The sequence below is a fragment of the Mastomys coucha genome, unplaced genomic scaffold, assembly GCF_008632895.1.
Source record: "Mastomys coucha isolate ucsf_1 unplaced genomic scaffold, UCSF_Mcou_1 pScaffold23, whole genome shotgun sequence".
NCBI classification, from domain to species: Eukaryota; Metazoa; Chordata; class Mammalia; order Rodentia; family Muridae; genus Mastomys; species Mastomys coucha.
The window spans coordinates 67,181,090-67,195,846 of NW_022196906.1; the positions used below are offsets into that span (position 1 = coordinate 67,181,090).

At 42.8% G+C, this 14,757-nt stretch overlaps 1 protein-coding gene across 3 annotated transcripts in view; it reads left to right on the forward strand.

Moving 5' to 3' along the window:
- Nucleotides 1-11,770: 11,770 nt before the first annotated feature.
- Nucleotides 11,771-14,757, forward strand: part of Rfx7 (regulatory factor X7) — an 89,120-nt gene continuing 86,133 nt past the window's right edge. The window contains exons 1-2 of one of the 3 annotated variants that reach the window (XM_031345671.1): nt 11,771-12,185; nt 12,360-12,525. In XM_031345671.1, the coding sequence (XP_031201531.1) occupies nt 12,365-12,525 (161 nt within the window). In that variant the 5' untranslated portion in view covers nt 11,771-12,185; nt 12,360-12,364. Of the gene's footprint in view, nt 12,526-14,757 lie in introns of all 3 variants that reach the window. The other 2 variants (XM_031345670.1, XM_031345668.1) reach the window with 2 other exon arrangements.

Genomic DNA, 14,757 nt, shown 5'->3' on the forward strand with positions numbered 1-14,757 from the left:
CTTGGTGTCCACAAGTCTATCCCTTGGTGTCCGCAAGTCTACCCCTTGGTGTCCACAAGTCTACCCCTTGCTGTCTAGTATTAGGCTATCCTGGTATCTGTTGGCTGTGTTCGAATGTCCTTCCATGCTCTTGAAGCATGCTACTCTAAAAGCAGCTACTCAGGGGCTGTATGCTAAGTATCTGTACTTCATTAGATTTTAAGTAGTGACACAATATCCAAGCTGTTGTCACTTTTGTTTCCAGGCTAATTTTTGTTTTTCTTTTCAGTTTCTTTGTATAAGCTCATGTTCTGTAGCTCAAACTAGACTTGACTTCACTATGTAGCCCAGGTTGGCCACAAACCATCATCCTGCTTTACCTTCTCCAGAGCTCTGGGGTAAGATTATATACTATCATGTCTGGGTCCACTTTGCTTTTCAATATTCCTGTCTTTGTCATGTCTTCTACCACTATCCTACTCTTCACCTCTCTCCTCTCTTTGCCAGAAGTAGAAAAGAAGGAAAAAAATCACAAGTGTTTGGCTCATACTACCATAAAGTATTACAATGCTATTTTCATGAATGATTTTCATTGAATCCATAATGTAGTTGTGCAAGGGAGTTTTTAAAATTGCCACTTCTATAAAAAAAAAAAAAGTCAAAGAGGTAAAGAACTCCTAAATCGTAGGGCTGAAGTCAGGCAGAATGTTAGCCTCTGACACCCACACAGCCCCTTTGAGACTGAGCTTCAATCCTGGTCCATCCAAAGTGTGGATCTGTATCCACATGAGAAATTGGACATAACTGATTATTTTCTTTGAGAACAATGAGCTGGCCTGAATTCCTTTAGCACCAAGGCTCCAGTCTCAGCACCAGATGTCAGCCTGAACAGATAAAATCAGCTGCTGAGAAAGCTGTGCAGTCTCACAGAGAGATGAATTGTAAGTACAAATTAACTAAATCCTTAACTCCCCATATTATACAGATATGTTATCAAGCTTTCTTGCTAGCCCATACCCTTTTCTTTTATTCAATCTTTCAACAACATGGACTGTTTGGCTACTCTAGTAGTGACTTCATTTTATGTTGCAGATACAGAAAATAAAAACACACTTCAAGACCATATATGAGTCACAGGATACAAAGTATACAATAAAGGAAGGCTAGAAACAGGAACGAAGAAATATTCCTATTCTGAGAGAGTGTCTGATATAAGGCAGTGTAAGGTACTATAGGAGACACAGAAAAATGTGGAGGTGTGGGTTGGAGTGGGGAGTGGATAAGGAAATTGTTGATGTATATTGTGTGATGATGTATCTCTGTATATTCAATTGTTAATTCTGTACTGGCAGAAAGCTAAATGCTGGTAATACCATTTCTATGGCCCAATACTAGGTTTTCTATTTTGTAAATATTCGTTATTCCTCACCTGCCTAAGATAATTGAGAATGTATCAGAGATTGCCTCACTGCTGATTGGTTGTAACAAAAAGCTGAAGGCCAATAACTGGGCAGGAAGTGAAGGGTAAGGACTTCAGAGAGCAAGAGAAAGACAGACAGAGACAGACAGACAGACAAACAGACAGACAGACAGACACACACACACACACACACACACACACACACACACACACACACACACTTGAAGAAGAAATGAGATGTGGAAGGTTCACCTAGCTGACACAGAGGTAAACAGATGAACCAGAGTTGAGCAGACAGGTAGAACTAGCCACACAGCCAGATGTACGCTAGTTAGTCGGGTTACTTTTAGAGTAGCTAAACCACCCTAGCTAAAAAGCCTAAGATATCAAATATTAAAAGCCTTTGTGTATTATTTATATTGCTGGCAGGTCCAAGAAAGTCCCACTATAGGAAACACTTCAGAGAAGATGCCATTCTGAACCAATGAGAACCCTCATGTGATCAAGAACATCTTTGTATATAGAAGATTCCATTGGAAGAAGAAAAGAGTCACATCAAACCTGCTCCCGAGGTCTGAGAAGGCAAACTTGTTGCTAGAACTGCATTGGAAACTGGATTAGTTCCTTTTCTCTTGGCTATGACCAAATACTTGACAAGAAGCAACTTACAGGAAAAAATACTGGAGCTGGAGATATAGTAGAATGCTTTTCTAACATGCACAAAGCCCTGAGTCCAATCCCCAGCACCACACAAAAGCAAAAGCACTCTTTATAGGGTGGAGAGATTTACTTTGACACATGGAGTAGTCCATCCATCTTGATTGGGAAGGCCAACTGGCAAAATATGTGGTAAAGGCATAGTAGCAGGAATTGTTTTAGGCTGAAGCAATAGGAATGTGAGACTGCTTGGTCACATCTAAATGGATCATCAAATGGAGTGAGACAAACACTGGTACTCACCTGGCTTTCTCCTTTTCTCTACTTTGCTCAGTCTTGGAACCCAGCCAATAGGATGGTGCCACCCACATTCCAAGTGGGTCTTCCCTGCATCACACATATACATAAAAAATTGCACCTTATTAATCATCAGATGCTTCTTCATCTAATCAAACTGAAATGAAAATCAGCCAACATAGCATCCAAGTGAACTTCTCATTCTGCAATGCTTTCAGTGTATGAGGTTACCTATGTGATTTTGGTTCTCCCAGGGCCAGACTACTGATCTCTTTTTTCTCATTTGTGCCCTTCTTACTTCAGTACATCTAAAAATTACTGTAATCCCATCAAGCTTCTACCATCACTAAGCAACTATCTTATCTTCCATAAGCTCTTTCAGCTTGTCCTCTCACAGTTCCTGCTTATTCTGTCTCTACTGGTTACTGCTGGCTAATGCTTTCTGAAGGAGGCCCTCTTTTGTGTATCTGTCAGCTATTGGTTTTACTGCCAAGTGCCTTTTCAAGTAGCCCTTTCTCATTATTATGGTCATATTCTATAAGAAAGGAATCAATTTGCTAGTTCACTTCTAACCTTTTCTTTGGACCAACCTCTTATTCAAATTAGTATGTTGAAATATAAGATAATATACTGTATGTGTGTGTACAGTCTCATATGAGCTGTTTTCTGGTAGACCCTTGTCTTGTACAGTGAATTTGAAAAGGCAGACCCCAAAAAGGAAGAACAGACTCTTCAGAGCAAGTTGAAGAGGCTTATGTTTGTCTCACTTTAAGAAAAATATATATGGGCCCAGTGGTAGTGGCACATGCCTTTAATCTCTGCACTTGGGAGGCAGAAGCAGGCAAATTATGAGTTCAAGGCTAGCCTTATCTACAGAGTAAGTTCCAGGACAGCCAGAGCTCACAAAGAAACACTGCTCCCCCCCCCAAAAAAAAAAAAAAAACAGAAAAGAATATGTATGTTAGTGTTCTCTTGCATGTAAGAACAATATCTTTTTTGATACTTGTGTCTAAATTTTTGAAGGTCCCAGAATAATAATTTGCATACTATATGTGTTTCAAAGTTCCTTGAGATGAAATAATTTGTGGCTTATTGGTTAGGCTCCCTCCTACAGCCTACACCTGCACTGTCTTCCTCATTGTATGTAGGATTGGCTCTTAAGGTCTTTTCATTGTAACTTTTAGAATTAGGTAAATATACTTTTACTTTACTTGCTTCTGTTCATAGCTGCTGCTGGCTTGAATTTCTGAGGTATTGGATTTCTACTCGGGACCTTTTTGGCCCCAAGTAAAAGTAAACACTTCCTTTAAAATTCTGACAGTTGATATTAAATTGAACCCTCTTTAATATAATTTCAGGTCAACTTGAACATGTATGTACTACCAAACTGGCAATGTTTTCTAAGTGAAATCCAAGCAGTATTTGGCATTCATTTGTATACCTCATTTGAACAGATAAGTACATTATGTGAACTTTAGCCCATCCTTAAAGGTAAGTACACTTGAAAGTAGTGATTGCATAGACAGGGTATTTGAACAGGTTAGCTACCTTGCCCTTAACAGGCCATTGTTTTAATTGCAGAATAAAATGTGTGTGTTCTCCAAACAGTACACACGGAGGGACCCATGACTCCAGCTGCATATGTAGCAGAGGATGGCCTTATCTGTCATCAATGGGAGGGGAGGCTGTTAGTCCCATGGAGGCTCAATGTCCCAGTGTAGGGGAATGCTAGGTGGTGAGGCTCAAGTAGGTGGGTAGGTGGTGGAGCACCCTTATAGAAGCAGGGGGATGGAAGGGAGGGTTGCAGAGGGAAAACTGGGAAGGGGGATAACATTTGAGATGTAAATAAATAAAATAACCAATAAAAAAAGAAAAAACTAGGAAGGCAAAAAAAATGTGTGTGTTCTAACAGAACTCACATTTTCACATTGGACTTCTTAGTATATAAGACATTTAGGGCATCTGTCCAAATTTGCCACTATTCACTTAGTTTTAAACTCTGCAACTTGTCTCTTCTATAATCTTGTTTTATATTTTATTTTCTTCTTCCCACTCTCCACACTTTCCTCTCTTTTAATATAATGAAAGGCAAGACTGTGTGGTATATTACAGCAGTGGAATTTAACATAGCACTCCGTAGGACTACATGAAATTTGAAAGACAAGCTCAAAGACATCCTCATCAGTTTCTAAAATTAAAATATCAAAAATTGGGCAAGGAAGGGATAAAGGGTATAGGAGGCCTTCTTTCCTGGCTCTTCTAAATGGCATGGAGGGGCTATCACTTTCTCCTTTAAGCTCCTAGAGGGAAACATTTGGATGGAAGAAGGCAGAGGATGTTACAGTAAAGGGGAGAGAGGATATTTTTATATTTAAGGTGAAAAGAAAATGAATGGAATAGAACGTTTATCATTTCTGTGCTAAGCTACCATTGTTTATGGCACTTAATATTTATCAATGATGAAAACAATTTTGGGCCTTATCATTTTTTGACAGAACAATCATAATTAGTAATATAACATTGTTTTGTAAGGTAGACTGGCAACAGTCTTTATAGGAGACTGAATTTAAAAGTTATGCCTTTAAGAAATCTGAAACAGCCAGGCAGTGGTGGTGCACACCTTTAATTCCAGCACTTAGGAGGCAGAAGCAGGGAGATTCTGAGTTCAAGGAAAGCCTGGTCTACAGAGTGAGTTCAAGGACAGCCAGGGCTATACAGAAAAACCCTGTCTCGAAAAACAAACAAACAAACAAACAAAAGAAATCTGAAACAAAAAAGTCCACATAGTCAAGTAACCTAAAAAGAAAAAAATCAGAGAGTTCCCACCACCTTCCCTCCTCTTACATTCCATTAAGGATCTGGCAACAGATCACCCAGGACATTGTATTATTCTTCCATCAGATTGTGTCCTCCTTTACCTGAAATCATCCTCCCCCAGTCTTAGTCAGGGTTGCTATTGCTGTAACGAAACACCATGACCAAAATTAAGTTGAGGAGGAAAGGTTTTATTTGGGTTACACATCTACGTCATAGTCCACCACTGAAAAAAAGGCAGAGCAGGAACCTGGAAGCAGAAGCTAAGGCAGAGGCCACGAAGGGATGTTGCATACTGGCTTGCTCTTCGTGGCTTGTTCAGCCTGCCTTCTTATAGAACCCAAGATCACCAGGCCAAGGGGGTAGTACTACCCACAATGGATTGGCCCTTCCCACATCAAACACTAATTAATAAAATGCCCTACAGGCCTGCCTACAGGTAGTTCTTATGGAGGCCTTTTCTCAATTGAGGTTCCTTCCTCTCAGATGACTACAGCTTGTTAAGTCGACATAAACCAGCACAGGTGGCCCCTTGTGAACTTGACACACAAACACTCCACTGTTAAACCACAACCTTTCCTTTCTTGTCTATCCCAACAATTGTACATTAATATCAACATCACAATATAAAGCATTTTCTAAATATTTTTTTTAGATTTATTTAATTTTATATATGTGAGTACATTGTTGCTGTCTTCAGACACCAGAAGAGGGCATCAGATCCCATTACAGATGGTTGTGAGCCACCATCTGGTTGCTGGGATTTGAACTCAGGACCTCTGGAAGAGCAGTCAATGCTCTTAACCACTGAACCATCTCTCCAGCCCCAAGCATTTTCTTTTTTTGGTTGTTTGTTTGGTTTTGTTTTTTTAAGACTTGGTTTCTCTGTGTAGCTCTGGCTGTCCTGGAATTCACTGTAGACCAAGCTGGCCTCAAGCTCACAGAGATCCACCTGCTTCTACCTGAACACTGAGGTTAAAGGTGTGCACCACCACTACAGGCTAATTATAAAACATTTTCAAATCTAAAAAGCTTTACAGGTCTTACAAATTTAAACAGTTTTAAAATTCAATCTCCTTGCCGGGCGGTGGTGGCACACGCCTTTAATCCCAGCACTTGGGAGGCAGAGGCAGGCGGATTTCTGAGTTCGAGGCCAACCTGGCTTACGGAGTGAGTTCCAGGACAGCCAGGTCTATACAGAGAAACCCTGTCTTGAAAAAGAAAAAAAAAATTCAATCTCCTTTAAAATCCAAAATCTTTCAACTATGGGCTCCTATAAAATAAAAAATAAGTTAGATACTTTCTTATTTCAAGAGGAAAGAATGAAGTCACAGTCATAATCAAATCAAGTCAAAACCAGACTCCAACTGTGTAAATAACCCAATGTCTAATATCTGGGATTACTCATGATCTTCTGAGCATCTCATCACTTCTCTGGCTCTCAGCATCTCATCATTTTCTCTACACACACAGCTTGTCTTTGAGGCTCTGATCAGCTCTGCTCCACTGCTGCTGCTGTTCTTGGTGGTCATCCCATGGTACTGACATCTCCAAAGTTCTGGGGTCTCTGGCAGTAATTGGAAGCATTTTCACCAATAGCCTGTCCTGGGCTCTCTTCTGGGACTCCAGCCTTGCCACACAGCACCAAGCCTCAGCTGTTCTTTAGACCTCTACATGTGTTCAAAACCAGCATAACCTGGGTGATCAATTTCAGATGGCAGCACAGCCTTGGCCACCTCTGGAACACAGCGTCTATGTGCTGACCATGAGGAGTCTCTTCCCCAGAAGGCTTCACCTCAGCCATGCTGGTCTCTTCTCCTCCTCCTCCTCCTCCTCCTCCTCCTCCTCTTCCTCTTCTTCTTCTTCTTCTTCTTCTTCTTCTTCTTCTTCTTTTTCTTCCTCCTCCTCCTCCTCCTCCTTGTTCTTCAAGATTTAGTTATTTATTTTGTATATGAGTGCTCTGTCTGCATGGACAGCTGCAGGAAAGATGGCTCACTGGGTAAGAGCTGGTCTCTTCTTAATCACAGCAGATACTTCAGCCCCAGCTGACCAGCATCACTATCCCCCCACCCCCAAAAAGGGCTCTACCTTAAAGGTTCTGTTCTCTTGTTAGAGCTGATTTTTTTCATTTCCAGCTGACCTGACCACAGATTCTTTTTCAGGTAGAGCATTTGCTTCCCTGTAAAGCTTCACAAGCTAGAACTCCATCATCTGCACTGCTCTCAACTTTCATATACTCAAGAAACCTACAAAACAGCTCACTGAACTCTCAATACTCAATGACTTTTTAGCCCAAAGTTACAAACTCTTTCCACAAAATCCTCACCAAAACAATACAGTCAGGTCTGTCGTAGCAATATTCCATGATCCTGGTACCAATTTCTGTCTTAGTCAGGGTTGTTATTATTATGATAATGTTGGTGGTCATGATAATGAAACATCATGACCAAAAGCAAGTTGGGAGGAAAGAGTTTATTTGACTTACACTTCTACATTGTAGTCTACCACTGAAGGAAGTCAGGGTAGAGACCTGGAAGCAGAAGCTGAGACAGAGGCCACGGAGGACATTGCTTACTGGCTTGTTCTTCATGGCTTACTCAGTCTAATTTGATGTTGTTGTTGTTTGTTTTTTGAGACAGGGTTTCTCTGTGTTGCCCAGGATGTCCTGGAACTTGCCCTGTAGAGCAGGCTGGTCTCAAACTCACAGAGATCCACCTGCCTCTGCCTCTCAAGTGCTGGGGTTCAAGGTATGCACCCACCTGGCTCAGCCTGCTTTCTTATAGAATCTAGGATCATCAGCCCAGGGGTGGCACCACCCACAATGGGCTGGACCATCTCCAATCAATCACTAATTAAAGAATGCAGTACAGGCTTGCCTACAGCCCAGTCTTAGAGAGGCATTTTCTCAGTTGAGGTTCCCTCCTCTCAGATGACTATAGTTTGAGTCAAGTCAACATAAAATTAGACAGCACACCCAGTTTCTGTCTCCTATTCTTTTCAAGGATACCTAGTTCAAAGGCCAGCTATGAGGCCTTCTCTAGATAGTTCTTCAAACTTCTACAGACCAATCTCTCCAATTTATCTTTACCATTAATAGGCATTATTGTGGTGATTTAAACAAGATTCGTGTGTTAGGCTCATGTGTTTGAGGACATAATCCTTAGTTGGTGGAACTGTTTGGGAAGTATTAGAACATGTGACTTTGTTGGAAGAGGAGTGCCATGCAGTGTGCCTCTCTGCCCTGTACTATGGTTTGAGATATGACTTCTCACCCATTCCTACTGCCATAACTTCTCTCTGCCATCATGGACTCTAACCCTCTGAAATTATAAGCCAAATTAAATGCTTTATTTTATATTATCTTGGTCATAATTCTCATCACAGCAACAGAAAAGAAACAAAGATGAATATATTTTGGAATTCATCTCATATACTTCAACATGTTAATCTAGCTCTACTTCACAGAATATAAACTACTTTGAGTTGGGCCAATGCTTTATTTATATTTTCTGCACTCAGTAATCTTATGTAGTATTAATTTTCCTCATACCTTATAAATTATGTGACTTTTATCTCATTAATCCTTAGAGATAAGTGTATAATGTATCTTATTTCATATATACATACATATATACATATATATCATATAAGTACATAGTACACTACATAGTAAGTGTATCTGGAAAGTTTTATAAGGAAAATGAAGTTTTCACACATAAGATTACTAGAAAGGGGGCTGGAAAGATAGCTTAGTGGTTGAGAGAAGTGTCTATTTTTCCAGAGGACCTGGGTTCAATTCCCAGCACCACATGGCTGCTTACAACTGTCTGTAACTCCAGTTCCGGAGCATTCGACACCCTCACACAGACATACATGCAGGCAAAACACCCCAGTGCGTACAAAATAAAATAAATAAATCTTTAAAAGAAAAAGGACTAGAAAAAAGTTAATAACTGAATTTAAATGTTACTTACTAAACACCTAAGAGCCAGGAATTATGTTCCAGAACTACTAGCACAAATTAGTCTGCTTCTGAGGTATTCACAGCCACTTTGTAAATTCTCTTGTTAGAACACTTCAGTGGTTTACAGATCACTCTCCATGCTGTTCCTGACTCTAAAACCAGAGTTTTCCTTCCCCATTCTATTGGCATTCCTCAGACTGGTTTTTCCCATTGTCATACACACTCTCAAGGGGAAATAAGCTTACACTTTCTGAGACTGGGATGTGCTCATAATCAATGCTAGCTTAAAAATTCATATTCATTAAAATGTTTTCTATTAGCTCCCATGGGAGTGAACTGAAACTGAAAAACTGAGTCACACTGATTCTAAGTTGGCCTTTACTCAGGGTCTCTGGGTTTGGCTTGAATTCCCGCCCAAGTTTTTAGGTAACTTTACCATTTTTTTTTCAAGTTTCTTAAAAGCATAGTTTATTTAAATTCAGTCTCCTATGAAAATTGTAACAAAGCCCAAATTTACCTCTCGGATGGTGTGAGCAATGATCCTTCTTTTCCTGAAAGGGTGTTTCATTCTGGCAATAGGATCTCTTCAGTCTGTTGCTATATGAAAACCCTCTCATTGCTGGTTGAACCTAATGGTTCCAGATGTCTGCTCCAACCGCCATGCTGCCAGTCCCTGAAGGCCCCAAGTCTGCATAAACGCACTCTGTTCAGAATCGCCGCTAGAGGGCAAATCGGGGCTGTAACTCTGCTGAGCCCTCTAGTGGTGACTGTGGGATGCGTGGCTCTTTATGGAACCTATTAAGAACTGAAAAGTTGCACTCGGGAAGCCAGCCTGTGTGACACCCGGTAGTGAAGTTATTTTAAAGACATCTCGGTTTCAACTTCCTTTTCTTAAGGTCTTTAGCAGGTCCTAGTTACCTTTCTTTAATGATTCTCCCCCTCAGAACGTGGCAATGTGAAGCCATCACTCTCTCTTCAGGTTAAAAAAAAATTAGAAAAAGGGGTCTGGGCCACTTTTCCCATTGTCTTTTTATATCATCTTCCCCGTGGATACAGAATTATAAATATGCATTCTGGAACACAGTCTGGATCCTCATGAAGAAACTGTATTTTGCAAGGGTGTCCTTCCCTCCACCCATCCAGGTGCAAACATTCAGAATATGGGCTTCGAGTCTATGTGAACCAGGCCTGAGGCCACATGGACAAAGCAAGAGAGTTTCAGGCCAAGAGAGGGAACAGAGCACTCAAAAGACCACGCAATCCAAGCCAATCAGATTCACCACCCCACTAGAAGTCTAAAAGGTGGCAGGGCTTCCTAGCTCAAAGTCCACCCAGGAAAGTGGCCAGAAAATCTGACAGGAACAAGTCTGCTAGAAACACTGTCAGAAAAGTTAAGAGCTGGAAGGCTCATGATAGCCACAGGCACAGAGAAAGGTCAGTGAGAGCTGCGCAGCTGTTCCATCTGGTGCCAGAGGCTTCTTCTGTCTTCTACACCCAGGCGCTTTAGCCTTCCTGACCAGCCCCACCTAGAAAAGCCAATTCTCCTGCTCTTATAAGAGGAATGATTTGTTGGAGGCAGGGAGTCTCACTCACAGCCAGCAAAAGCTCTCTATGAATGGAAAGAGGGCGAATGGTGGGGCAGTCTCTGGCTGGGGTGAGTTTAGATAGCTGCAAAGGAAGAGAGCTCTTGGCTGAAGCTCGCGCCTCCATGTTGTATTACATGTGGTTTGTTTTTGTTTTTTGGGTTTTTTTTTTTGTTTTGTTTTGTTTTGTTTTGTTTTTTTGAGAAACAGGAGGGGCCTTGGCTGCCAGGGACCCTGACAAGCCGCGACTTGAGCCGTGTGCCTCTGAGCCTGGGCTGAACTGGGAGTGTGAAGCAGGGAGGGCACTCCTGGCACGGGCGTGGGGAAACAGCATGGGCAAAGGCACCAAGGAAGAATGAGTCTGCTGCGCGCTGAGGATGGCATGGAGACTTCACTGATTGGAGCTGGGAGTTCTAGCAGGGGGGATGGAGGCGGCTGTGATTGGACAGCTAAAGTGGGGCCAGATTTGGAGGGCTTTGAATGCCCGACCGAGGAGCACTCCAACCAGCTCCTCACTTGCCATTTTCCTACCAGACCGAATCAGCTCGCGGGCGCTGGCTCTTCGGAAAGCTCTCACCTGCTTCGGCACAGTCCCGTGGCTGAGAGAGGAAGCAAGCAGTCCCTGACAAGTTGAGGGCAAACGCTAGCGAGTGTGTGTGTGTGTGTGTGTGTGTGTGTGTGTGTGTAGGGGGGTTGGGGGGGGAAGGCGGGCTTGTAGATTCGTTTCACCTTACACACTAGGAAGCAATCAATTCTCCCTTCCACGCCGCACGGTGGGCACAGGTCCGCTCCCCGCCGCCGTCACGCCAGCCCGCTCCCCGCCCCCGACACGCCGTCCGTCCCCCGCGTCCGCCGCAGCCACCGAGCCTCTCCCTCGGGGCCCCCGCCGCGGCTTCCTGGGCCCGCGGCCCCGCCGCCGCTCCGCCCCGCGCGCTCTGCGGCCCCCGCGCCGCGCCGCGCCCGCACACGCGCGTCCACGCCCCCCGGCCGCGCGGTAGGTGTTGTGCCGTCTGCGCCGGGCCGCAGTGCGGCTGCGCGCGCTGGGCTGCTCCGGGCTGGCAGGGCAGCAGTGGCCGCGGCGGCGGCGGCGGCGGGGCCGGGAGCGAGCGAGCGAGCGAGCGAGCGGGCGCGGGGGAGCTCCGAGGCGCCAGGCCCCCGGGGGAGGGCGGCCGGGGAGGCAGGCCCCCCGAGAGACCTGTCGGGTTGGATTTGGGGGCCGAGGGGGCGCCTGACCACGGACCTCGTTCTACAGACGCCCCCCAGCCCCGGCCGCTGACGGGGGGCTGAGGGGCGCCGCCATGCCTCTGCCGCGGTGACGCGCGGGGCGGTAAGGAGAACCGGGAGAGGAACCGTGACGAAGACCGCGAGGAGAACCGGGAGAGGAACCGTGACGAGAACCGCGAGGAGCCGCGCGGTCTCCCCGGGGATGTCCCTCAGGCGGCCGGAGAAAGCGACTCACTCGAGCCCTGGGGTATAGGCCTAGCTTATCCAGCTTCCTTCCTTCCTCCTCCTCCTCCTCCTCCTCTCCCTCCCCTCCTCCTCCTCCTCTTCCTCCCCTCCCCCTCCACCTCCCCTCGTCGTCCTCCCCTCCGCGTCTCTTCCCTCACCCTTCCCCGCGCCCCCATCTTCCCTCCCTCCCCTCTAGCAGCGATGGCAGAGGAACAACAACAGCCGCCACCACAGCAGCTCGATGCCCATCAGCAGCTTCCCCTCAGCGCCCCCAACCCCGGGGTGGCTCTGCCAGCCCTTGTGCCCGGGCTGCCAGGGACAGAGGCCAACGCTCTGCAACACAAGATCAAGAACTCTATCTGGTAAGAGGATCCTCCATCGCTGGGGTAGAACAGCCTAGGCACATTTCTGCTGCAAAGAGGGTGGGGGGCGGCGGCATCCGAAGAGGAGGCTAATGCATTCATTGAAGGTGGATTTCCAGAGCCGGGCGCAAGACTGTGGCACCGCTGGAGGGGGGTAAGGTTGCACCCACCCCTGGTCTCCTTAGACACAGACACACACACACAGACACACACACACACACACTCACACACCGTGCTTCCCTCTCCTCAGTTGTAAGCAGATAAACAAGTTATTTGTGCATTTTTCCATAGACAGTAAGGGAAATATGGGTCAAGATTAAGTCATTGCATGATAGTGGTATGAATTGGAAACTTGTAATGTAAAAATGTGTTGACTTCTTTTGTAGTCATAGGAGGAGGAAGAAGTGTATTGTGAATTTTGACCAAACAAGACATTGTACGTAACAGCATTAATATGCAGCACAAAACCTAACATGTCTTTTTCATTCAGTTGGATTAGCTGCTGTTTCTGGATGGTTTTGCCTCCTTTATTCTCTCCCTGAATTTCCCTTCTAGGGAATTTATTCTTTGTATTGACTGTAAAGGAAATGCTTTTTAGCATAATGTATTTTATTTTAATGTAGTAATTTACAAGGTAAAGTGAATTTTTTTAAATGTAAAACTCTTGCTATTTTGTGTAATTAATAAAAAGAAACTAGATGGGACACTCGTTACTAGTTCTGTATTTTCTTGTATGGGAATTTGGAATATTTTAATGCTAATTGAACTCTTAGAGACTGATAACAATATTAATGTATACACAAAGTTAAGTCCATCTTCTATTAGAAACATTACAAGTGTTCTTTAAATGTGAACTTGCCTTGTTTTGTAGGATTCTTTATTAACTGACTTTTTTTTAAGCATAGCACTATTTTTAAAATGGAAAGGAGTATATGGAATTTGGTCTAAGATTGCTTTTAATAGAAATTTTAAAATAGAATTAAGTATGATGTAAAAAAATAGCCTTGATTTCTTTTGAGTATGAATCTAGCAGGTTCATCATTGACTATGACTACTAAAATAACAAAACTTGCAATTTGAAAACAAATGTATCATAAAGCAACTAGCATTGGATGTATAGCATTTAAACATTTCAAGACAGTAACCAATGTTAAATACAAAATTAAAAGTTTTTTTATAGTAATTTTCATTATTTTCTTAGCATGCTTCCATGTCATGATGCTGATAGGAAGTAGGTCAGTGCAGGCTTTACTGGTCTATTACTATACAATAGCTGACAGTTAAATGTCTTGGTTTTATTTTTAATTTTAATATGAAACAATTATTTTAAAAGGATTTTTTTAAGGCTTTGCCAATAGTTATGTGGCAACTTGAGTAAGTCAGATATGTGAGATAATTTTGTGTGTGTGTGTGTGTGTGTGTGTGTGTGTGTGTAGATGGGGAGACCAAGCAATACCTTCATTCAATGCATACCTTTTTCCTGTTTTAAAATCTATAATTCAAAAATATGATTAATTTTGTGCTTATTGTGTTGGGTTCCACAAAGCCAGATGTTTTGTTTATCACTGCATAATGTAACATAGGTCCCTGAAATCATCATTGAATTGAAGTAAACAGTTCACTCCATTTTAACACTCAAATGAGGGACATCCCAGTTACAAAACTCAAATCTTTTAAGAAAGATAAATTTTAAAGGTTGAATTAGTAAGTCTGTTTTATTATGAAAACAATAAAAGAGAAGTGTTACTGTATAATTTTTAAAAAGTGAGTTACATAGAATACTGATGATAATGTTTGCATGATTGTGGGGTGCCTTTTTACTTACTTATTTTTATTAACTCATGATTTAATTTCTTCAGTGGTAATGGTATTTACACATCTGTGACAACTTAACTGTGCAGACTTGCACATGAAAACAATTCTGAAGTAGAGAGAGTCGAGTTCAGTTCAGATGCACACCTTAATATTAAAATGTGCTATTCTGCATCTTATAGTGACATACTAGCATTTCATTTCCAACTTTAGTAATACTGTTTGCAGAAATTATTTTTTCTTTTATATTTAAAACTTTAGGATAAACAACCATAGTGGATAATAAACATAGTGGCCATATTTAATATAGACTTGTAACTCCTCCACAAGAACGGATTCATATTATTCATCAAGTAACTACATAAAATGTAGATGTTGAAAAGTGAAAGTTCCATTGCTACTTTTTTTTTTTTTTTTTTT